The 25,925-nt window shown below is 48.0% G+C and overlaps 1 protein-coding gene across 2 annotated transcripts in view; it reads right to left on the bottom strand.

Moving 5' to 3' along the window:
• Positions 1–1,729: 1,729 nt before the first annotated feature.
• The window catches only part of Vangl1 (VANGL planar cell polarity protein 1), a 47,896-nt gene continuing 23,700 nt past the window's right edge, over positions 1,730–25,925 (bottom strand). For both annotated transcript variants that reach the window (XM_040752140.1, XM_040752141.1), the window contains exons 5-8: positions 13,109–13,242; positions 11,662–11,794; positions 10,207–10,441; positions 1,730–6,257 (exon numbers count right to left, since the gene is read on the bottom strand). In XM_040752140.1, the coding sequence (XP_040608074.1) occupies positions 5,997–6,257; positions 10,207–10,441; positions 11,662–11,794; positions 13,109–13,242 (763 nt within the window). In that variant the 3' untranslated portion in view covers positions 1,730–5,996. The remainder of the gene's footprint in view (positions 6,258–10,206; positions 10,442–11,661; positions 11,795–13,108; positions 13,243–25,925) is intronic.

The following is a 25,925-nucleotide window of genomic DNA, read 5'->3' as shown; positions in this document are numbered from 1 at the left end:
ACTTAAGATCACTGGAAAACACAGACATTTACATTACAATTAATAACAGTAGCAAAATTACAGCTATGAAGTAGTAACAAAGATAATTTTATGGTTGAGGTCACCAGAACAAGAAGAACTGTATTAAAGGGTCACAGCATTAGGAAGGCTGAGAACTGCTCTCCCACACAATGAGCAAATTCACAGTGAACACACCTGGCCACGCCTGAATGCTCAGAGAAACGGAAACACAGGCAAAGCCAGCTGCACTGCATACACAAATGCTCTAATCCAAATGCCATTTCAGAGCCAAAAGACGCAGATAAAAGCCTGCTGCGAGGTCGCTACGTTTGTCCCCAGGAGTTAATACAAAAGCATCTTTATTCATCTAGATGAGAACAAGTCATCCGACTTTCTGAGAAAGCACCCCGCCTGCACTGCCTCAGGCTCCAGGAATCTACAGTGTTGAGAAGCTTGATTCCACAATAATTCACCAGAGAGGTGCATTTCATAGGGGAAGCAAACTGGGTGACTGAGGTCAAAGGGGACTGCATGGAGGACTCCACGACCTAAGCTCGCATTTCCATTCAGTCGTTTTCACTCCCTGTTCACCTTTGGGAATTCATCTGAACTCCCAGCACAGTGGCCATGTGAGCACCATCCGTCTCCTCCCATCTTCTGCTAAACAGCACAACTGAACTGTAACTTACAGACGGTGGGATGGAGGGAAAACAGGTCTTCTGCTCTTTCTTCTTGACCTCTGGGTTCTATTTTGGTGTATTCTGCCCACAGTCCAAAGGGTAAATATGGGGAAGTGTGCAGAAGCTGAGGACATGGAGTCAAGGGGTCAGACCAAGAGCCCCAGATCCCCATGCTCCAGGCTGGCTACAACCAATTCCTTATCCCACCTCTGCTGGGCTAACTTGACCCTCCCACCAGAAAAAGCCAGTTCAGGCCCCTGGGCCCAAGGCCCTGGTGAGTCTCTTGCTCTGGCCTAGCAACGGCAGGCAGGGGTTGGAGGCCAATGGCCCTGGCTGTTGTGAGCAACACTGCAGCAACTCAACCCCAGCAGGTTAGGGCTCTCCCAGGAGGGCAGAGAGGCTTCTTCAGTTTTCCCCATTCTGTATCCCAGTGGGCCAGCCTGGTAGAGAAGCTTCCCATGGGACCAAACAGTAAAAGCCCAATGTGAAAGAAATGACCTATCTCCTGAGGAATTCTCTGCCTCAGGTTCTGGTTCAAAGTTGTTGTCTCCAGGTCCCGCCTCCACACCCAGAAATGCCAAACCACTTAGCTCATGCTCTGTGGTGGGCAGAAGGGCCTGGCCCTCCTAAGGGCTGGTCTGAAATCCCAGGCAGGAGTCCCCTGCAAGTCTCTTCTCCCATCTTTCTCTGTCACATTCAAATCAAAGGATCCCCAATTCAGACAAGGGGGAGGGAGAAGCTGCACAGAGCAGACCTGACTTATTATTACACCTGGAGAGTATCAGCACCTTTCCCTTTCCTGCCTGCCCCCTTCTGTGACAAAATGCAATGGTTTGTCAAAATGGGGACTCCATTCATTTTTGTTTGAATGATGTCACAATGAAACCCATCACTCTACACACTACCCCAAAACAAAAATTAATCAAAAAATGTGGTCCCAAAGCTGATTTTCTGAGCATCTGATTCAAGTTCGATAAGATGCTTTCAGTGGGGTTGAACTGGGGTTAGCTCACACTCTGCCGAGTACCAGTCAAGAACTGCATCCGGGCTTAAAAACAAGGCATGTTTTATTTATAATGGGATATGACAAGGTTACATAGTAGTAAATTCACAGTAGTGATTTCATTTTGGTGATGTAACAAGATCCATAAAGAGCAAACACTACTCAGAAGTACTTTATACCGTTTTATAATTGTAGGGTCTCCGCTGCAGAACTCTCTAAGTGATCATATAGACATTCCTGTAAATTTCCATAACTAATCATTGGTTGTTTCTTTTAAAAGTTATGTTAATAAATGCACAGGAGGCTTCCAGAGTGGTGAGGCTTAAGCAGTAACCCCCATAGAATTTGCCCTTCCGTTTGCAGGTCACAGAGTTCCTAACGCAAGAACAAATGTAACAGGCATGCCTGCAGGGTGACAACAGGCCCACAGACATCTTCTCAGTGAGAGGCCGGTGTAAAGGATAAAGAAGAACACAGACAAGGAGCCAGCTTAGAGTAACCTTCCAAAATCTGGGAGTGGAGGAACTCTCTTGAACAGAGATGTAGACCCTTACAGGCTCAGTAATACACACATGTACAAATGAGACACACCGGTTTGTCACTGGTCACATGAATGTTATGACCACCAACAGGCAAGCAACATGTCTACCTGGCAACACACACTCAGAAATACAGGCAGAAACCAGCCATCCCTTCTGTGATTCACATCTACATATAAGGAGTCTGCACAGCAGGGCCAGGGTCAAAGAGAGTAAACCAAGGAGGACTTCACTTTGTTGTTTCACTGGGTCAATGATTGGCAGTGAGGAGGAGTGGGTAGCTAATTTCTATGACTATATGTGGATAGTAGCTTACAGATAGAGCTCAGCACCAGCTAGTTGGATGTCAACTTGACACAAGCTAGAGTTATCAGAGAGGAGGGAGCCTCAACTGAGAAATTCCTCTGTAAGACCTGCCTGAGGGCATTTTCTTAGTGATCCATGGAGGAGGTCCCATTGCGGGTGGGACCACCACTGGGCTGGTGGTCCTGGGTTCTATCAGAAAGCACGCTGAGCAAGCCATGAGGACCAAGCCAGTAAGCAGCACTTCTTCCCGGCCTCCATGGCCTCTGCATTAGTTCCTGCCACCAGGTTCCTGCCCTGGCTTCATTTAATGATGAACTGTGATGTGGAAGCATAAGCCAAATGAACCATTTCCTCCCTAAGAGCTTTGGTCATGTGCTTCATCATAGCCGTAGTCACCCTAACAAAGCTCGGTGTTACATTTAATCCATGCATTCAAGAAGAGGGCACTGCAAGGAGCACCTCTAACTCAAGAGGTGGCAAGAGTGGGTACTGTAAGGCCTTCTAAGACCCTAGGATGGCCAGTCTCCCCATTCGTAGAAAGGAGCCCCATGCTCCTAACAACGAATTGTGATGAACATACCCAGGCCACTGAAATCACACTTTCTACTGTAAAGAATCTGTCTTCTTGCAGATCTCAAAAGGAAGAGTCAGAGGGAGAAAGGGAGACAATAATGGTTGGGAGGAAATGACGGTTAAGCATTTTCTCTGAGGCTTACTTTATGAACTTTAGCCTATATCATGGATAACCTAAGGATGAATAAGACTTGTAACTTTAAAATCTATTCTAACCCCCATGGTGCAGACTTTTTGAAGTCAATTCATGGACTACTAAAGACTACCTTTTTTTAAAGCACACACTTTTGAACAAAAGTTGTCTAATTTTGTAGAATCACAGCAATATTGGACATACACGCTGCACTGAGTTCTTTCACATTTAATGTTAGAATTTTACTAACTTAGGTTGAAAGTTATAGGGGAAAAATCTATAAGTATTTAAGGTAATGGAATCTTGTGTAATCTAATAGGATCGTACATCCTACTAGCCTTAGGGCACAGTTTATATCCATTAATAATAATAGGCTATGGGGTCCAAGAAATGACATAAACATTTATTGTCTTCGATTGTGAGACGCAGCTTTCTGCACCTTTACATTTCTTTTTAAAATAGCATTCACGTGGTTCCCACTTGACTAGCAACCTGAGCTGTCAGGGTGCTGGGAGCACAAGAGCTTAATTTGCCCTTGGTTTTGTTTTCCTTTCAGCAAGGAATCAATGCAAACTTCATGTTTTGAAAAAAATCGATATTCAATTTACAACCAAAGCAATAATTTCAGGAAGTCTGAAATTCTACTATGCAAAGAGTCATAGAGGGAGAGGGGGCAGGAGAGAAAATAAATTAACTTCTTAATTTAAAACTTTCTTGCCCTGCTGGGAATGCACATACCAATACATAACTCCAATTTAACCCCTTAGAGACCCACAATTTAAGACAGTGTTGGAAGCACAGTATTTTAAAGCACTGGTGAGTAGTGCTACATTTAACGCCATATTACTTACATCTATGGCACAGTATTTGTGGCTGAGCAGCTACTCTGTGACGTCACCCTCCACACAGAGACAGTCTCTCACAGACTACCCATCCCTTACCTTATCTCCTAAAATATTCCTGAGAAAGACATCATGAGGAACTTCCAGTCAGAAGGGGCCTAAAGGGAAAAACCAGGACCAAAGCACCGTGGTTCCACCAGGTGTGCCTCAGAGCCAAGCTATTAACACGGGCCACCTTGGCTCTGTGCCTCGCCCATGCGATTCTCCTTCCTTAGCTAAAAGCCACGAAGTGAAGAAGAACGCTTGCGTTTCCAAGTAAAGGTATATTACAAATATCACAAGAGAATTTTAATTTTTTAATGACAAATAAAAGTGTGATTTATGGAATGTATAAATGGGAAGGCTACACAAGCATGGGCCCAGAGATGACAGTGTTCTCCTTTCCTGAAACAGGATCCCTGAAGCCGGGAAAGGAAAGAGTGAATACTTGGGGAATCATTGCTTCAGATATCGGCAGGCAAAGAGAGACCAAGAAAGCCTACTTAAAGGTTTTAGGACATGGCTCCTTGGACACTCCCCTCCACAGGGCTCTGCCAGGAGGCACCTATGTCTAAACAGGACTTTAAGGGGATAGTCCTCTGAAACCAGCTACAAAACCAGAAGAGGCCTGCTGGATTGCAACACCGACCCCCCACTCTCCCTTTCCCCAGCACCCCGTTTTCCTTTCTGACCAATAATTAAGGGCGATTTATACAGCAAGGGCAGAGTAGCCTATTCCCTTGCAGTACGTTGCACAGTGACCGTAGGCACAAACCGCAGGGATGGGACAGAGTAGCTGCCAGCTTGGTGGGCACTGTTTGGTCTCCCGCGGTAGGGCAGCTTGGCACATGGGCTGTGTGAATACTCGTCTCCCTGGGAAACTGGATGGCTCCAGGGGGCACCTGCCGACTGAGAGTCACAGTATTGGTCTCTCCTGGTCTGTGAGAAGCAGGGCTAAGGAAGAATGGGTAATGAGGCTCCTGCTGCTGCTTAATGGGGGCTCTGCAGCTAAATGGCTCCCCAGGGTCAGGGCTTACTTTGGAAAAAAGACTGGGAGAGGGAGAGGCTGTGCAAAGTTTGTGGGCATACTGGAAAACTGAGTCCCTGTCAGCTCTGGAGAACCAAGCTAGCCTCACCAGGACTGCCCACCAGGTAGGGCTGTAGTCTGGGTGCTCAAAGTAGGCTACAATGGAGTTCAGATGGGCAGTCCCAGGACTAGAGAAGACCTGCTTCACACCAACAGAGGAACAGGCCAGGAACAGGGCAAGTAGGTCTCTCTCTCTCTGGAAAATGGAAAGCAAATCACTTAACAGCTACAACCCAGCAGTACACATTTTCTGTAGAGCTCTTTCTCTGTGGAATCTAAGGCAACGAAGATACAGATACAGGTGGTGGGCATTTCCTGGACTGCCTACCACTCCCCAGGATGGTGTGGTGGTATGGGATAATTGCGTGTACAAACACGTGTGGATGTGTAGTGTCTGGTTTCCTGAACCATAAAACTGAGTCCCCTATAATCTGTGAGGGGGTCGACCAGATGCACCAGGGGACGTGGCTCTGGGCGACAGGCAGGGACCAGTAAGGCAAGGCTCCCAAGGACACAGCAGCTACACTTTGGTTTACAGCTGTCACAGAAAGTCCAGGGAACAGCTTCTTCAGAAGTCTCATCTATTAAAGACAGATGCCACCAGTCACTCGTCAGGGTGGACATCTCCTGCTCCCTTCCAAATAAAGTGCAGATGGTCGAAGGATACTGGTCTATCATCTGCCAGCTTCAGTCAGCATTGAAAAAATTTAAAAAATCTTTATAAAAGGACTCCCCCAGACATATATATCTCTCTATATATTCTTCTTTTTTCATAAAGCCACAAATATAGACATTCAAACCGATGTTTCAGACTGTAAGCGAAGAACAAACTTGTGAGATTTGGGGTCTATGAACTCTTCAGAGAGTACGATGAACGGGATTTTCTTCACATTGACTACGAGGCTGAAGTCCAAGCATTTAAGGACGAAAACAATTCCATCCCGTAACCCGTTCGTCACAGCTTCGTCACTAATAAGTCTCCACTGTGTCGAGAGCCAGCGATCCTTGTCATACTGCAAGGTGGGGCCAGCACTGAGGTATCGTTCAAGGAAAGCCTGAAAGTCAAAGAAAAACATTAGGGAGTAACAAGGGCTGCTGTGCTGTGATCTTTAGGAAATGTTACCCAATTACACGGAGACCTTAGACCAGAGTTCAGCTTCTCATGCTGAAGCCCCATGAGACCTCTCTGGGGAGGGCAGAGTTCTTAGACTTCCTCATTGGTTTTTTGGGTTTTTTTGTTTGTTTGTTGGCAATTTGCAACCAGAGGGTGAGAGAAATGGAGTAGCTGCTAGCGTCTGTCATAAGGCACTGCTAACGTGACGTTCCACCTGTAGACACAGGCACCACTGCACAGTCACCAGCCTCCACCACTAAAGCCAAAGATCCTTGAGGACAGGCCAAGTGCCTGGCACAGAGGACTAGTCAAGTGAATCCAGGGCAGACAGACAGGAACCACAGGGACAACTGCATGCGCCGCCACCTGCTGGCTGTGACTCACTCAGTCATTCACCCTCTGTCTGGGCGCACACGACACCATTTCACTCTCTGGGCTCTCGCAAGCTGGAAAGGCTCAGCTCTCACAAAGCAGTTGCCACCAGAGCTCATTCGGAACACTGTAACTGACTGATTTTATGCAGAACTGAACCCACGCGGCCAGTTGTAGGGACGGACAGACCAATGTCCCCTCCCCTCTCTGAGCTTTTGCTCCAGGACACCAACCTAACGGAAGTTCTCTGATTCCGCTCTATCCTCCCACGAGCCATCCTCCCTGCCCTTCACACCATGTGCTACCTTTTGTCCCCACTCAAATGGACCAGCATGCTCTTCTGTCAAAGCTCCTGGAACCACAGGGATGACCTCACGCCATAGTTTACTTTCGGAACTATGACCAACTATGTCTCCTCCCCTCCCGGCTTCAGGCTCATAGAGCGCCAGAACGACATCACCATTGTTTTCTTCTTTTGAAAGTGTGACTTTCTAGTTTATCTGGCACAAAACTGAATACACGAATCAGTTTAGTTGAGAGAACGAATGAGCCAATATTATAAACTGAAAAATGCTGGCAAGCATCCATCTGGTCCTAGGCCGAGGTCAAGACATTCTCAGTTTTCAAGCAATCCTCTTTCATAACTCTCTACTCTGCTGTGCAGTGTGCGAACAGCTGTAGCCATGGTGATAGGTACACAAGAAGGGTTCCAGTGAAATCGGAGTCACAGAAACAGCCAACCCCTGGCTCTGACTCGTGAAACTTAATTCAAATGTGCACCAGCAGACAAGCAGTTAGGCAAATCTGTGGATCTGGTGGAATCGGACCCAGGTATTCACAGGGAGCAAGTCGGAGCTGTGTGAGTCAGGTCAGCATGCATTGAAAGAAAGATTCAAGAAGCCTTGATGGAGAAAACAGGTTTCCAAAATACAGACATGCATAGTATCAAAGTATTTCCACACTAGAACACAGACATACATGGTGGAGAGACCATATGCCAGCCGATATCAGTAAGAAGTGGGGGGGGAGGGGAACTCTGGAGACAGTGCTTTTTTTCTCAAAATTTTTTTAATTTTAGCTTTTGGGTTTCTAATAACTTTAATTATTTACTTATATGTGTGCAAATGCATGTGTGTACACACGCTCATGCATGCCACAGCATGTGTGTGACTAGAGTAGGTTCTCTTCTTCCAGCAGGTAGGTTCTGGGGCTTGAGCTCAGGCTTGGTGACAAGCACTTTCATCTACAGAGCCATCTCAGCAACTCGGGTTGTTTTCTTTTTGTTTCTGCAAAGGGTTTTGCTAGGTAGCCCAGGCTGGACTAGAACTCACTACATAATAGCCCAGGGTAGCTATGAATTCGTGATCTTTTGCCTCAGCTCCCCCCCCTCAAGCACTGTGATTACAATCATAAGTTACTATAGCTGGCTCAAAATAGAGCCTTCTGCATTGGAGTTTTCTTTTTGTACAATAAATATCCAAGAAAGCATAAGTTTTTAAAATGAAATGGGAAATCGGACAACTTTAAGAAATCCTGAAGAAAGGATAACAGCTGTCCCCTTTTCTTGCCAGAAGCCATTAACTATGCATATAGGTACATAGTTTTCTATTTGTAACCTGTGTTCATGCTCTGTTGTATTTGGAGATTTGTAACTGAATACTCAAACAAGTTTTTCCCCATTCCAACAGGTGATATACCACATAGCATATTAGACACATTTGTAAATGATTTCCAGTTTGGAGTTATATAGGATATTCTGAGTGAGGGGCAATCCACCTTCTGTGTATACTTGTGCATATAGATAGTAACTAAAAAGCTGATTCTAGGACACCCCCCCATATACTAAAATCTGATGTTTGAGTACCTCATATAAAAAGGCACAGCTTTTGCAAGTTACCTGCAGATACCTGTATACTGTAGAATCCATCATCTCTAGGTGCTGTACAGTATCTATTACAATGTGATGCTAAGTAGTTGAGACAGGACAGTGACAGGAAAGCTGTGTACTTACTCAATATGTCAGGAAAGCATGCATGTGTGCTCAGTGTGACAGGAAAGTGTGTATGTGTATGTTCAGGGTGACAGGAAAGCATGTGTACATACTCAGTGTGACAGGACAGAGTGTGTACAGGCTCAGGACAGGGGTAAATGTTTCCATCCATGGCTGGCTGACTCCACAGATGGGGAACCCACAGATACAGAGAGCTGAGTATGGACCTGACTGAGTCAAAGAGATAGAAAACATTACAGTTTCTCACTGGAAATTTCTGCATGGCTTTTCCAAGTCAGAAGTACTGTCAACTGTGGGAAGTGTAAGAGTAAGATGTCCTTAGGAGAAGGGCATATTACCTATGCACCAATGCCAAGGTCATTCATGCTTCCACGTGATTCACATGCTATGTAACCTTATCATCCTTTCTTACAGATGATAAGTAGATATTCATACTTTATATGGGAGGATTCAAGGATAGGGGAAACTGTGTGCACAGCTACACACCTACTGAGCGATTGGGGCGATGATCTGAACCCACCGCGTCAGTGGCTGCACCCACCCCTTCTCTTTTGGCCAGTTCTCTATTAAATAACACTGACGATTACTGTAATATCCATTCCTAAAGTGTACTGATGCCTTAATCCAAAAGACTGCTCAGGAAACAAACTCTACAACATCCAAAATGGTGGCATCACTTCTACCAAAAAAAAAAAAAATAGATAGCTATTGCTAGGTTGAGTCAGATGACATTATTTAGCAGGAAGTGTTAGGAACACCCTCAATTTAAAAGTTAGGAAACCGAGGCACAGCACCAGAAGCTATTTGCTCAGAGTTATGCCGCCTGCTAGCTGGTGGAGGGCCCAGGTTCAAATGGGTCAGTTTAGCTCTAGGGCCCACCGTAGCTACTGCGCTATACTGGCACAAGGTGAAATCTTTTTCCTCTGTTACAGAATCTGGAGGCTTTTAAAGCATATATTAAAAACAATTGTATTGGGCTGGAGAGGCGGCTCGGCAGGTAAAGCGCTTGCTGTACAAATATGAGGACCTGTGTTCAGATCTCCAGTGTGCCCACAAAGGCCAGCCCTGACAGTGCATGCTTGTAACCCCACTCCTGGGGAGGCAGAGGGAGGAGGGTCCCAGGGGCTCAATGTCCAGCCAGTCCAGCAGGGTCACTGAGCTGTATGTACAGTCAGAGGCCCTGCGTCAAAAAATGAGGTGGAGGCTTTGGAGAGATGGCTCAGCAGTTAGAGAGATCTTGCTGCTCTTCCAGAGGACCCAAGTTTGATTCCCGGTACCATCAGGTGACTCACAGTCACCTCTGACTCTAGTTCCAGGCGGTCTAACATTGTCTTCTGTCATTTTTTTTTGAGGCATCTAAACACACACGGGAGATACTCACACAGAAACACACAAGTGCATACAAACAAAGAAATCTAAGTAATGTGGTGAGCAGCAGGGTGACACAGACTGCCGGGTGACTGGCAAAACTCAGGCACCGGTCTGCCCACCAACCCCAGCAGCGCACCTTGGGGGTCATGCTGTTGGTGATGCAGAAAGCCAGGTGCTGCAGGATGCTCTCCATGCTATGGTAGTGCTGCTGCCGCGTGGTTCGCAGGTACTTCTGCAGCGCCCGGGCCATGGACGGGAAGATGGCCTGAGCAGCCTCCCTGGGGTCCATCACCTCACCAGGGGATTTCTGCTGCTCCTCAGCCTGGAGACGCTGGATGTGGATGAAGGCTTCTTCTACTGCCACCACCAATCTGGAAGGAGACGCAGCACGGTCAGCAAGGCAGTGCCCACTGCATGGTTTAGGACTGTCCCTTAAGACCCACAGGACCTCTTGCCCACTGCAGCACCCTGGCCTACCACAAACTTCCCCAAGGTTCTGTCGCACGGCTCATCCCTAGCTGTTCTCCAGGGGATGGGAAGAGCCCTGGGAGAAAGGGTGGGGGAGCCGTCCCGGGGACTTCTCGGTTCTGTCAGTAATGAGCTCAGAAAACTCACTTTAACCTGTGTTTTAGTTTCTCCAATAAAAGGTGAGATAAGATGACTTCCGCTCAGCTCCATCTGGGAAGAGGAAGGGGGTGTGCAGAAGCGGCTGATGGAGAACCAGGCTCGCTTGGGGAAGCTTTAGTTGGTAGAACACTTGCCCAGTACCACAAGGACCTGGGAAAAATGCCCAGGACCACATGTGCTGGCACATTCCTGTAACCTAGCATCAGGAGGTGGAGGCAGGGTCAGAAGTCACACTGACAAGATGGCTCAGGGTAAAGACCCCTGCCAAGCTTGACAGCCTGAATTTGACCGCTGGAACTCAGGTAGTGGAAGGAAAGAACCAATCCCCAAAGTTGTCCTGAGACACATGCGCACTGTGGCACACATGTACATGTACTCAGATACCTGTGTACATGCACACCCACAGACATACAAACCGATAAGTGTTAAGGGTTTCAAAAAAAATAAGTTCAATGTAACCCTCAGCTACCCAGAGAGTTCAAAGCCTGCCTGGGCTACAAAAATAGAAAGAAAAAAAAAAACCAAACAGATCTTTGGCCCCCATGATCCATCCTCCCTCCCATCCCCAGCAGCTCAGGAAAAGGAAGAATGAGGTAGCAGGCATAAGGGAAGCCACCTCTGCCACCTTCAATTAACATGGGAAACAATGTGGGTGGGGTTGGCCCTCCCCAAGGGCAGCAGCAGAAAAGTCCCCTGGGAGTCTGCTTTCGATGTAAATTCCCAGGCCCAACCCCAGATCCACAGACTGTGCGGTAAGCTATGTGAGTGGGCCCAGAACCTGTGACGTGGTTAGAAGTATGTCTGGTGATGATTACACACACCAAGTCTGAGAGACTCGAGAGTATAGTGGAGTGTAGACAGTCACACAGGTCATGTTTACAAACGGAAAATTAACCCTGGAGGTTTAAAAACAGTGAAAATAAAATATCCAACCAGAGGCGGGAGGCACGTGAGGGCCACAAACCTTGCTCTCCGCTTCTTCACCCGCCGCTCGTGTTCAGCCTCCTCATAGTACAACTCGTTGTGGCTGGAGTCTCTGCGCCGAGCAGCCGCAGCAATCATGGCTCGGGACTGGCCAGTGGCGTTGTTACTGGGCCCTTTGACGAAAGCAGAACGGTAGAATAGCTTTAACACCAAAGGCCGGGAAATGGAGCAGGAAAACAGTACCGGTGTCTGCCGGTCCCCTCCCTCCCACCCCTATGGAGGACGCACACACAGAACCTGAAAGTAACTTCCCCTGGGCACGGTACTCCATAGTCACAGCAGCCAAGACATCTAACCCCAGGATGGCAGGGACATAGAAAAAAAACTCCAAAGGGCTGCAGAAGGTTCGCTACTGAAAACATTGGCCAAGAACAACACCCGCCAGAGTGCGCCGAAGATGTCACTTACCATCTGCCACACAAAGTTTCAGTTTGGCCATAAGGGCAGCTGGGACATCACATGCAGCAAACAATGAGAGAGAGTGAGCAGGAAGGGAGGACAAGGACAGACAGAGAAAAAAGAAAGTCAAAGGACATGTACAGTGAACACACACAGGAAAACAAGTCAGGCCGGGGTCGGACGGAAAGTCATCACCCCAGACGCCAGCGACTACAAAACGCCCCCTCTGCGGAGAGACTCAGAAGTCCTGTGTCACCCTGAGCACTGCCCACTTAGCTATTGGAAACACACAGCAAGACCTCAGTTCCTGCTAGGTGACCTGCTGCTGCTGCTGTGGACTTGCTTTCACTAAGTTTTTCCATGGGGTGAAACTTACACCTTATATCGTCAAATATTAAAAAAAAGAGAGTGACCAAAGCTGATACCTATGTAATTCGGCTGACTGGCTGACAACATGATTTTCTTCTGGAGTCTGCAAAGCCCTTGTCTTATCCTAGGTGCCCAGCAAGAAATGACACGGAGTCCTGTTTCTCACACTTAAGCACTTGACACCCTCAATGAAACTGGGCTCCGACTCCTCTAGTCTGGCTCCAGCTTCTTGTCACCATTCACCTCCTGCTCCTTGCCGGGGCTGAAAAGCCCAAGAGGAGTGCCTGGGCGCCTGAACCACTGATATTTCTAGGCCCAATGCCTTTGGAGGAACATTCTCTGTCTCTGGGTAATCTGTTCAGATTTTGAAAAGCCTTCAGAATTCTTAAGAGCTTCCAACCTAAGGTGTTCCCAGCAGGAGACAGGAAACACAGCTATAGTTTCCAACACCAATGTCCCCAAACAGATAAACTTGCCATACAGGCAGACTGTGAACTGACATTGCTCTGGAAAACATGTTTGCCTACATTTAAAACAGAAACAAATTGTCCTGAAGTGAGGAAGGTCTATAAGGCAAGCATGGAGGACAGGGAGAGACAAATATACCGTGGAGTTCAGGTGACAGCCGTCACATCCCACCAGCAGTTTCAAGCACATACCGTCTACATTGTAGACTTTCAGGCCAGCCATGTGCTTGGCTGCTCGGAACTTAGAAGCCGTTAGAAGGTTTGGGTTGTAGATGGTGAAGTCCTTGTAGTAGTTTTCCAGAACCACCAACGCTGCTCGCTGGATGCTGTAAAGCAAGGGCAAGAATTAATGCAGGTTTTCACAGAATACAGCAGGTCTGAAATGAAGAGCCTTCTGTGGCAGTCAGTAACTGCAAGTCAGGGTAACCTCCCACGGAAGTCTGCTGGCTCCTACACTCCCCACAAGGCTGTCATTCCCATATTCCATCCAGCCAGTTGTTGGAAGAGAAGAAAGTTACAACCTGTAACTGAGACTTAGGGTTGGTGTACACAAAACTTTTCCTGTTTGTCCTTAGTTTACAAAGAAAAACAGAAAACTGAGGAGCCCCAGACCCACCCAAAGATAGGAAGTTTGGTCATAGGGATCAGGAACGAATGGTCACATTTCTGAAGCCCTTGTTAATGCTTGGTTTCACGCACTATGCTGCTCCAGGTCTAAGGAGCTTGTCTCCCAGATGACAGTGATGGCCTGCCTCCCTGTGAGGCAATGCCAGCTTAAAATGAGGCTTCAGCTAAGATCATTTGTTCTTAAGATCCTTGGAGCCCTTGCTGTCTTGGACGCGTGGCAGATGACAGCTCCAAGCTGCCATCTTGGAACCAGGTGATAACACCCACACCCAGGTGCATGCTGGGAGCTGTTTCAGACAAGATCAACCAGCAATGATGTAGGAAGGGCTTTCATCCACCCCATCTCATCTGACCCTCATGATCACTCCAGGCAAGAAAGTGAAGGTACAGAAACCCATGAGCCACACAAAGGCATGGTATGCGCTGTAGTCTGACTAGGGCTTGGTGCAGTTTGACAACCTAGATGCTAGAGCTCTTCACCCTGTGCTGTGTGTTCTGACGCCTGCAGCTTCGGAAGTCACTCCCCAACCCCAGTGTGCTAAATACCACCGCTGTTTTCTCTCGCCCTCCAGTCTCCTTCCCAGCACTCTAAGACGATGGACTTATAGGGATTATTTACAATAGCCAGAACTCCAAGACAGGGACTGCCTCGGATTCCTGGATGACCTCTCACAGTACGACCGTCACTTCCTACCGACCGTGCAGCCCTTAACCAACCAGCTGCAGCTCTTGTCCCCCTCCTAAATCACCCCCACTCCCTTTGAGCTCTGCTTGAAGAACTGGCAGAGTGCTTTCCTCTGGACTACATGGGGGCCAGGTAGGCACCAGGACAGCGCTGGATGCAAGACGTTGCTCTTGACTGGAAGGGCTTCATTGCGAGTCTCTGTGTTGCCCTGAGCTCTGCTCAATGTGGCTTCATCTTTGCCCCAGCCTCCGCTGTGACTATCTCCAGAGAGGGGCAAGCGTTCCATCACCCCGACTGTACCTAAAGGTGTATCCACCCCATCATACACACGCCTCCTTGCACATTGCTGCGGCTCTTCTGGCTCTGCCCACGTACTAATTTTCCAAACCGCTGGGCCTGAGGCGAGACGAAGCCCCTAAGCATGAAAATAAGCTCCAGTTATATGCAGACACACTGACTCACACTAGTTCATCCCATGCTTCTATAACAGCAGAAGAATTTCTCTAGGTGCCCGGATTATGACAGAAAATTCTCCCCTCATCAAAAGTTAAGAACTGGAGGGTAGGACTGAGAGATGGCTTAGCCATGAAGCACTGGTTACTCTAGTAGAGGTCCCAGGGAACTGTCACTCCAGGGGATCCAATACATTCTTCTGGCTCCTGTGGACTCCTGCATGCACGTGGGGGACATAAACTCTGCAGGTACATATAAACTATAAAAAAGTAACATAAACAAATCCTTAAAAAAAAAAGGTAAGAATCTAAAGGCAGAATTTATCCCCAGGCTCATCTTCAAAACAAACCTTGTGGGGTTTTCTGGGTTTTGATTTCACCCTGACTATAAGGAGGGGCCCAGATAATCCCATGGACTCATGTGCTGAGAAAACAGTACTGCTGCTCAATGTCTTCACCCCACAAGTGCCATCTTTAGAAGTGACTTCTGTCCTTGCCCCACTCTAGCGGAGTTCCTACCCTGCCACCTCCCAGCATGGCCCAGGACAGGTTGAAACAAGGCCCCTGGCTGCCAACACGGGGGCAAGTCCTTAAGAATGTCCCAGGGATAGGGCTAGTGTTGTTCCACGGTCAGAGGAACTCATCTCCTAGGAGCCACAGAAGAGAAGACCAGGCATCCCACTCCTTCTCCAGCCCCGTCATCTCACAGAGGCACCAGGGTAACTCAGAGCCAGGCAAGGTCCTGGCCAGCTGCCCAGACTGACAAGTTAGTGCAGGAGCTGACGTACTCTCACGCCAAGTTTACAAATGCCTCCAAGAGCTGTGCACACTCTCGCCTACAGAGAACCATTTGTTTGGCACTCAATACAATATGAGGGAATGAGAATTTCCACAGAACTAAGACAATACACACCAGTGTCCCAAACTTTAAAAGGGTTGTAACCGTTTGGGTTAACACCCAACATTACTGTGCTTCATCTTTTTACAGAATAAACCAAGTGCTACATGCCTGAAGTCTTGCCAAGCCCCAGGATGGCGATTCCCTGTGTTCACAACTTAGCTGAAGACACAGGTCTAATCAGCAGCTACAGGCCACCTGTGCCCACATTTGCTCCCGGCAAACTCAGAACTCTATGGTTGATGTCATTTTCAACATTCTCCCCTGCTGTTGGCTATCAAAGTCATTTCAACGGTGTAGGCACCGGTCAGTTTAAGTCAAAGCCCTGCAAGACCCGGATGTATAGTGTATCCATTCCTTCAGCTAATGTCAATGTTTAGATACCTTCCTTGCCACTGTTTCCCTGTATCCTTCAACTATGGTACCACACAGGGCCAGAGCAGGCCTGGCTTCTTTAAGGAAGCCTTTCACATTCTCTAGACCCTATGGATGCCTCTAGATTCCCAATACACAGACCAGTAACGTGCTGCAAAGTTAGGCGTACAGTCCCTGCCTCTTTAACAAATCCTTGCAGAAGTCCCTCACATGAGGGAGTCTCCATACATAACACTTGTTGGCTCAACTTTTCCATTTATGAAATCTTAGGATTCCCATAGGTTTAACATTGGCCAGGAAGTATTTCCTAAAACCATCAAAGGCAAAGGGGGCTTGAGAGACGCATGAAGTCAAATCCTGCAGTGATTTCTGATTCCTAGACAAGGTAATCTCTGGGGAAAGAGAGGGGCAAGGAAAATCAAACTGGTGAGGAGCTTGGCATCATGCCGTCAGCACAATATTCAGAGAGGAAAGGCAATGAACTGGCCAAGCCATCTTTAAGCAGGAAACCTGGGGCACAGGCTGTGGATACAACCCCACAATACTCTTAGAATTGCAGGAATGAAATCCATCTCTTTGTTCTCCCCAAAATTCAAGAATCAAACAAATCATAATTCCTCTAGTCCAATATCCCAACCCATGAACCAATTCTGTTGAAAAAAATAACAGATCATTTCATCTTAAATTATTCATTTCTTCAAATTTCATTCTTTTTTTTCCCCTTGAGTAGGATGGGACTAATAAGCCAGAATATTTGGCTATGCCGTGGTGTGTGGGCTGCTAAATATGGCTGGTATGAGGTGCACCACTGAATGGTGAATGAAATGAGCTGGGCAAGTTGATACAGTGAGAAATCCCAGTGAGAGACCCTGAGGTCCAGCTCTATTGGGTGCCTGCTAAGGCCGGCTTCAATGAGAACTGTGTCCAAAGATTCATGGCTCTGACTTTAAGAGTTCATTCTAACTGGCATTTAGACCAGGAAAAATATTGGAGATTGAGGATTTTGCCTTCTGCCTTTTTACGTTGACTTGTTTGTTTGGTTTAGGCTTGGTAAGATTTAATAAGCTAATATAATTTAAAGGGCCTGGTCGAAGGCACATGCTTCCTAAATGATACCGCCATGGCCATGAGTTTCTATGTCCTTACGTAAGCTGGGGAGGCTGATTCACCCCATGGGCCTATCTCTCCTGCCCAGAAGGACTGCCTTTGGAAGTGAGACAAAATGGGTCCCTCCTAAAAGTTTTCCCTGGGGAGAGGAACCGTAAGCACGTATGGTTCCAGCATCCTTTGACCGTGCTCAGCCTAGTGACTATCCAATCTACTTATCGGGAGGCACCATGACTCATAGGTGGAGAAAGCATTGGCCTCTGAAGCAGAAAATCGAGATTCCAGACCTAATCTTGTCGTTCTGTCACTTTCTAGAATGTTTCCTCCTGGCCTGTGATAGACAGATAAAACTATCTACCTTATGAAGTTGTTAAGATTAACTGAAATCGTGCCAGTGAATGCATGATTTCATTTAATTTATAAACTATAAAGGATTACAGAATATAGTATCATATTATTGATAATGGGCACAAGCGTTTATAATAAGGAATGGGGCTGGTTGGTTCATGCCATTCCTGGGCATAAAAGCATGGCTTAACATTCATTTATACTGAATGTCTTGTTATGCTTTGTATATTAAATGTTCTCAGTTGCCAGCATAAGGCCCTGTGGAGACAAAATCCTAGGAGGTAAGACACCACAGAAGGAAGCTAGGCCACTAGGGCTATGCTCTTGAAAGGGACACTGGGATCTCTGATGGGTTCTCTCTTTGCTGCCATGAGTTGAGCATCTTCACTGGGCTATATGTTCCCCACCACCATGCTCAGCCTTGCTACAAGTTCAAAGAGTTAGGGCCAAGTGAGCATAGATAAAACACACAAACAAAACCTGAAATTGTGAGCCCAAATAAGCCATTCCTCCTTAAAAACTGATTGATCACCTTAGACAGTTTGTCTCACCAATAGAAAACTGACCAACACACTCCCAGAATTTTAGAAACGAAAGTGACATCTATGTTCTGCCAGAGATTCAAGAATCAAAGAAATCAGAATTAATTTAGTCCAGCCTGCCAATCTACGCAACAATTCCTTTGATAACACCATGGGCAACTCCACACTCAGAAAAGAAGACCATTCTCCCACCGTGATCAACTAACCTCTAACGTCTGCTATTGTCCATGTCCCTCTTACTTATGAAAACAACTGTGGCTATCAACCATCTCTTTTTAACGCCCCCTAGGCTGCAGAGAGGGACTGAAGTCTAGAAAAGCATGTACTCACACACACATATGAGCTCACACATACATACATGTGCACCTCACATACATTCCTTTATTTGCTGATCATTGCTCTCCCCTTGCTCCACTGTGCCTTCTGCAACCAAGCTAGTACACATGACTAAATTCACAAACGAAAACTGGTCCTTAGGATGAATCCAGGCTCAAGCCCTTCCATCCTCAACTCCTCTCAGAACCAGAGCATGAAACAGGCAAGGCTTTCTTAAGCTACAGCCCTTTCCAATATTAACTGGCTCCATCAAGCTCAACAGAACAGCTTTCTCCATGAGCAGACAATGTGAACATCTTTCATACACGCAACTGCCCCACATTAGTGTTAGCCACTGTTCCGATTACCTAGGTATGTGGACAGATGACCACTAAACCATTTTCTCATCATAGTAAAACCTGGAGAGACTTCCGTTCGGTGTATGTACCCATCCTTCCAGTCAACTACACTGACACCCGGAAAAGGATGAATAACCAGCTGCCCCATCTCTATCACAGCAACTGCAAACCCCGAACACCTGTGATGTTCCAGACGCTAAGCTACAAGCCAGACTTGGTTTTTCAAATATTTTTTATTGATTCCTTGTGAATTTCACAGCATGTACCCCAATCCTGCTCATTTCCCAGTCCTTCCATATCTGTCTCCACTCTTATAACCTCCCCCAAAAGAAAATAAAAATAAAAATTCAAGGAAAATAACAAAATCTCGCCATGAAAGCTGTGTGTCACACACACACACACACTTTAGTCCAAAGGGCTTTGATGGCTAATGTTCATTGCAGTGGGTCATTGGTCCAGTCCAAGGCCTCTGCTATACTGGACCCTCACTGAAACTCCTCTTGGGTATTATGCTGTGTCCTGAGTCATAGAGATCCTACAGCTTTGGTTCTGCAGGACCAGTTCCTTCAGGTGTTCTAGAATGTAGATGTTGGGACAGGACAACTCAAAAGCCCTGGATCTGGGCTTCAGGGTTATTTGAACTGGTCAGTCCGCCAGCTCTCCCGCACTGCCCAGGAGAGGGGCGGAGCCAACTCTCCCATGCCCACGTCACTGTTGGCACCACTGTGCAGTGGCTGAGGAGTGGGCCCAGCTCAGCCGGTACTCAGTCAGCAACGCGTCCTAATACTGAGGCCCAGACCATGGACATCCATCTGCATGGCCGTCAGTGGTGACACGGGCCACAGACGACCCTGGCTGCAGCAGGTCCACAGACCCAGATATGGTCCTCAGTGGCAGCGCAGGCCTAGACATGGCCGTGGTCTCAGGTGGCAGCGCGGCCTCCCACATCAGGCCTCACAATAGTTCCTCGCTGCAAGAGTCTCCAGCTCCATACCTCTTCAGTGTACAAACAGCTCTGCTTCTCTTTCTCCCCCTTCTCTCTGCCAGACTTGTTCACTGTAGTAGTGTCTGCCCGGGGCCAGTGTGGCCGCAGACTGGGCCTGTGTCCTCTAACAAGCCAGACTTTTAAAAGGACTTTCATTCCTCCAACAGGTGGTGACAACCACCCAAACAATGAGTATGCTTAAAAGATTTAGACAGGCCAGCCTGATCTACAAAGCTGCACAGAGAAACACGGTCTTGGAAAGAAAGAAAAAAAAAAGAGATTCAGAGGGGTGGAAGTAAAGATATAGGGAAAGGAAGGGGATGGGTTTTTAGCTGAGGTCCACACAACAGGCAATGTAGTGCCCCAGCTAAGCCTTGACGGGTCAATGTAGGCTCCACGCTGTGGCTACTGGGCTCCAAAGAATCCAAGCGAAGGAGGCAGTATGAGCAGAGACATCTTCAGTGGGAGAGCGGGTCAGTGTTGATCACTGGATGGCTCTGAGAAACACAGATAAGGAGGTTTCTCAGAGGGTCTCCTGAAATCTGCATCTTTCTGGAACCTCAGAGTGTGACCTGATTTGGAAATGGCATCTTTACAGATGTCATGGTCACTCATCCTGGTGTACTGATAGGAACTAGGAGGCAGAAGTGGGGGTGATCCACCTCAAGCTAGGGAGAGCCAGGACGGCCAGAACATGGCACCAGGCAGACCCAGGAAGAACGGAGGAAGGGAGGGCTCTCCTTTAAGTCTCCAGAAGGAGCGAGGCCCCAGTGAGATGGAGGATGGAAATCATGGACATCTGAGACAGACAGACAGCCAGAGACGGGGGGTTGGGGGGGTGTCGTTTCTTATTGTAGCCCTGGAAGCTAGTAAGAAGATGTAGCAGGAAAGAAGAGAAGCTAATCAAGGGTGAGGCGGGAGCTCGCTCGCTGGTAGTTGAGGCTCTACCCAGGGCAATGGGAAGAGAGTGCCAACACCGAGAATACCAATGGAAATGCTGCCAGCATCCCCAGGCAGCCAGTCACCTATCCTTTAAGGCATACCTGCTTCATACCTCTTACGGTACAGCCTGTCCAGATCTTCTTACAACAATGCTAATGCGTAGGATCTCAAATCCTACTTGATTCGACTGTCTGTCAAAAACTCTCAGTCAGGGTATGACCACTGTGATGGTTAATAGTGACAGCAAGCTTGAAAAGTTCTAAAAATCACTTTGGAGACAAGGCTGTGAGAAATGATCTAGATTAGGTTAAAGGAGGTGGGACCCAAGGAGAAAGTAGCTGAGCAGACACTGACTGCTCTCTGGATGCAGTATGACCAGCTGCCTCGTGTTCCTGCTGCCATGACTCCCACAGTCCCGGGCTGCACCTGGAGCCAAAACAACGCCTTTCTTCCTCCGGTTGCTTTTGTGATGTATTTGACAGCAACAACCAGACAAGTAACTAACACAACCATCAATGTCCCACCACCACAGTTCAGCTAACTGCCAATTCTCCCCAGCAAAGTATGTATGAGAGTTAGATCACTCTGCATGCATAAACTTCACTATCCCAGAGCTCTAGCAAGATACAGCTGGGGTTACTCACAGCAGTATTTGTGTGAGTCCCAGAGAAACAAATATAATTAACCCCCTAGTGCTACTGCCTCAGCCAGGCACAAATAGTGTTTACATTTCCAGACCCTCGCTTGGCCTTTTAATTAAGATGTTTGTGTTTGTGAAGCTAGCTTGATCAAGTCCCACACAGATAACAGACAACACACACCTTGGAACTCAAGAGAAAAGATGGGGCAAACACTGGAATTGACTTAAGCCTACTAATCCAGGAGACAGGTTGAACTTTCTGGGACAGAGCGTCGAGTGACACATTGGCCTGCCATCTTGAACCACCAGTCACACTACCTAGCCTGACAGGGGGAGCATGTCAGTGGATCTGGCTGGCTGGTGAGACTGTAGGAAGCCCTAGTCCATCACTGCCTGGATTCACAGGTGACATCATCCAAGCCTATTAGTGCAAGCAGGTGGAAGCTTTGAGTCAAAAATCACAAGCTGCAAAGTGTTGCTGACCTCCACACTGACTATCAGACCAGGACAGGATTCACAGCACATCCTTATCCTTAGTGAAGCAAGAGCGAGCAGACGGGAAGCCTGGGGCACTGATGCCAGCCAGACATCCAAGACGGAGCCAATAGGATTGAGTCATCGTGGGATGGTCTCCAAAGTGCAGGGAAGGCGACACCTTGAGCACCTCACCATGCTTCTCCTATCCTCACTGTAAGTTTATAATGAAAGTGAGACTCTGGGAGATACCCACTTTAGTAGTGCAAGCGAAGCCACACAGACTGTGCGCACCCCGGGAAGGGTGTGTGAGAGACCTGCTCTCAGGAAAGAAATAACACAGCGCTGCCATGGTGCCCTCTCCCTGGCCATTACGTACAGTCCTGTGCAGGGCTCTGAGTGTGGTGATGGCACTCACACACATTCTTCTTCTGAGCCTCTGATGAGCCACAGCCAGAGCCAAGCAAGGATGCTGGCACTCTCTCCCATAGGGTACCCAGGAAACCTAGTCCCATAGATGAAAGTCATGGCCCTGCCACTAGCTCCCGAAAGGCTGCAGCTCTGCCTTAGGCACAGCAGAGAACCCCACTGCCCTGTCACCTCCCTGTATTGTCAGTCCAGTCTGGACCAGAGCACCTGTCTGGGACCTGGCTTTTCTCAGTTTCACACATTACTGTGGTGAATCATACAAAGATAACACCAGAGACCCAACGATTAGAGACCAGTGCCTGCCTAGCACGCTTGAAAGCCTCTATCCAGACAGAGACTAAGAGGCCTGCGGACACAGCTGAGAGGCTCTGCTGGCCTTCTCTGCCCTGCCTCACGTTCTTCAACATGAGCACCCCCGGATTTAGGAAGACTATGGCAGCACAGGTAGTAAGCCCAGGGTCCAACAGCTAATAGTTACACAATGGAACCTCTGATTGCAAGACAGGGCCAAGCTGTACCTGAACAGAGCTGAGTGCCATCCAGTGAGTCAGGACAGAGGCGCCAGTCACCACTTCCCTCCCCGTCGGTGCCCCGACAAGCACAATCACACCTGTATTTATGAGTGTGGAACCAACCCACAGGAGCCCTTCAGGGGAAGGGGTGGCATCCTGTTCAGGGAGCACAGCTTTTTCTCTTCAGGACAGTTACCTTCACCAACATGCTTCCCCAGAAAGGCTGCCCGTACTAACACTGCCCTGACCAGCAGGCCCCCAAGTAGGCTGTCTATACTAGCAACCCCGAGTATCCAAGAAGGTAGTTCAACCCAGCATGGATCTTAGGGAAATACCAGCTGGTCGCCATACAAACATGATCCCCAGGAAGGCCTTCCACACCAGCAATGGCTTCTAGGGAGGCATTCTCAACTGCTACAGTCCCCCGAAAAGGGAGTGGAAACCAGCATCCTTTCCACGGGCACCCTGCCCTCTCAGAGGTGAGTCCTCTCGCCTCAGCATGAGGCTTCGGGCAGACGCCTGCACAGCAAGCCAGCCCAGCTGTGAAGGCTGCCAGAGAGCAGCTGTATAAACAGTGCTTCAGTGTCCAGAAACTTATACTCCCATTAAAGCCACTTTTAAGAGGCACCACAGCACCAAACCACAAACGGCAGCTCTGAGCCTGCCTTGAAATTCTCCTACGGCACAGCCTGAACAAACCCTTTACCCTCCAGTCTTAAGCTCGCATTCATTTTTATCCGTTGCTTTTTAGGGGAGTGAGCATGGAGGCTGGTGAATTATCGTTATCGGAAGGTAGTTACAAGGGAGAACACCCATTTCTAAAAATAACAGTTTATATATGAAACCGTGGTACTAGTAACATGAGCCCAAAACTCCAGCAAGCATTTAAAAATTCTCCTGGTGTCATGGCCAGTGGCTCTGGGTCCTCAGCAGCGTCCCAAGACCATTGGTGCTGGTCCCCAGTGTGGGAGGGGAGGCCAGCCTCACAGGAGAGCCTGATGTGCAGTCTGAAGGGCAGCTTGGATACTACTGGAGTCAGTCAGGGGCATTAGACGTCCCAGGATGCCCGGCTCTCCCTTTCTTGTTTTAACCAGAAAAGCATAGAATTAACAGGGAAAGCAAGGTCATCCACTCAGGCCTGGAAGAGAGTGGATAAGCCACCTAGAGGACAAGACCAGCCATGTGAGCGCTCACCTCAAGCTCCAGCAGCCATGACTTTCCCACCACGACCGACTACACGCTCAAACTGAGCCGACATACACTCTTTACATCTGGGCTTGGTTTAACCAAGGAAGAACATATCAGAAGTGGTGTTGGGCTAGCTTTAGTCCTCAGCTCTCCAGCACCTGAGAACTTCTACTTGGGTATCTTTTGAAGCCTTGAGCTGCCAGCGACATCTAGACACCAATGCAGGAGCAATAAAGACTCCATGTGGGGATGGAGAGTACCTCAGGACATGCAGAAAGTATGCAGAAACGGACAAGGCAAAGCCACACTGGCCCTATGTGTGCATAATTACACAGGGATCCAGGTTAGACCCACAGAAGAACTACTTAGCTGAGCCCAAGCCATGCTGCAGAACCGTTAGATATAAAACGATGGCTGTTTTAGGCCAGCTATTACACAGCGCTAGGGCAAAGACATCTTTGAAGCAGGTAAAGTAGAGAAGGCTAAAAAAAAAAAAAAAAAAAAAGGGTGGGGGTCCAAGCAGAGCCTGAAATCCATTGCTGCAGCCACAAGGCCCAGCCTTTGTCACCTGGTGAATTAAAGGACTGGAGGAGCAAAGGGACCAGAGGGAAGAAGCCAGCCTGATGTGGCATCCTGTCCACTCAGCTCTAAAGGAAGAGCCAGAGGGATACGACAGAGCCAGAGGACTACAACACACAAGGCATCAGGAGTGCCTGCCAGGCACTCACCAAGTCCACAAAAGCTCGTTTGCAAGTCACTCGTGGGCTCTTACATCAGGAATGCGAACATGAACATAAAACTTCCATTCTGGGTCAGTACCGTGGGCGGTTAAGAACATTCTGAAACCACACCATCATAGCTCAAATCCTGTCTCTCACAACGACACATGCCTCCATGCCTCCGTTTCCTCGTCTACCAGTGAAGAAGGCAGTGCCAACCCTGCAAGATTGTCCTAAAGACTGAGTTTTGCATTCAGAGCTGAGAAGGCGCCTGGCACCTGCTGACAGCCCACTAAGTAGCTGCTCCAATATTTACTGAGTTTTGCTTTAAAGATTTCAAAGCACCAGAAGATACCGTGGTTATTAAATGTCATTTTAAAACTTGTTTTCCATATTCTTCTGTGTTTTCCCCCCCTCACATAGTCACCTTAAAAGATTACATTTCTAGTAAAGTGAAAGAAAATTAAGCAAATGGCTGTGAGAATTAGGCTACAAAAGTGACAAGTGGTGTATATGGACACCCCCCCCACACACACACCCCTCAGGTGCTATAGAGTGACAAGTGGTGTATATGGACACCCCCCCACACACACACACCCCTCAGGTGCTATAGAGTGACAAGTGGTGTATATGGACACCCCCACACACACACCCCTCAGGTGCTATAGAGTGACAAGTGGTGTATATGGACACCCCCCCACACACACACACCCCTCAGGTGCTATAGAGTGACAAGTGGTGTATATGGACACCCCCACACACACCCCTCAGGTGCTATAGAGTGACAAGTGGTGTATATGGACCCCCCCACACACACCCCTCAGGTACTATAGAGTACATAGCTGGGCAATGAACCGTAAGCTGCTGCCTGCTGGTGACCTTGAGCAGGTCCCTTTACTTGTCCTCAGCTGGAAAGATGTGCGCCACCGTCCCACCTGCTCTGACCCCCAGAGGTGAGGTAAATTAAGTCCAAACATGAAAAGCCCTTGTATCTCCTAAGGCATTAGTTAAAGGTTACGTCTTACATCTATTTATGGGATTTCACATCCTGCAACAATAGTCTCTCCCATTTTGGAAGGTTTTCAAATAAACCCCAAATGATCCCTGCCCACAAGGGAAGCCACAGCAAGGGCCTTTTACCGAGTGCTAACAAGAAGCCCATTTGCTTTATGAACCTGGGGAACAGGCATTCTTTTGAACACTCTCAAAAATAGCTCAGTCCATTCAGGAAAACCAGCTTTGAGCACGGGAAGAAAGACCTCCCCATCGCTCTGCAGCGAAGTGCGATAGGTCACTCTGCGGCTGCAAAACCTTTGCATAGAGGGAAAGTGGGAGGGCCTGGGGTTCTGGCTGGGCCTGGTGAAGACCTGCTATTCTATGTCTGGGGCCTGCTTTGTCCATCCTGCCCCCCC

The sequence above is a fragment of the Mesocricetus auratus genome, unplaced genomic scaffold (genome assembly GCF_017639785.1).
Source record: "Mesocricetus auratus isolate SY011 unplaced genomic scaffold, BCM_Maur_2.0 Super-Scaffold_100009, whole genome shotgun sequence".
Classification (NCBI taxonomy): Eukaryota; Metazoa; Chordata; class Mammalia; order Rodentia; family Cricetidae; genus Mesocricetus; species Mesocricetus auratus.
This window is presented reverse-complemented; position numbering and strand designations above follow the sequence as displayed.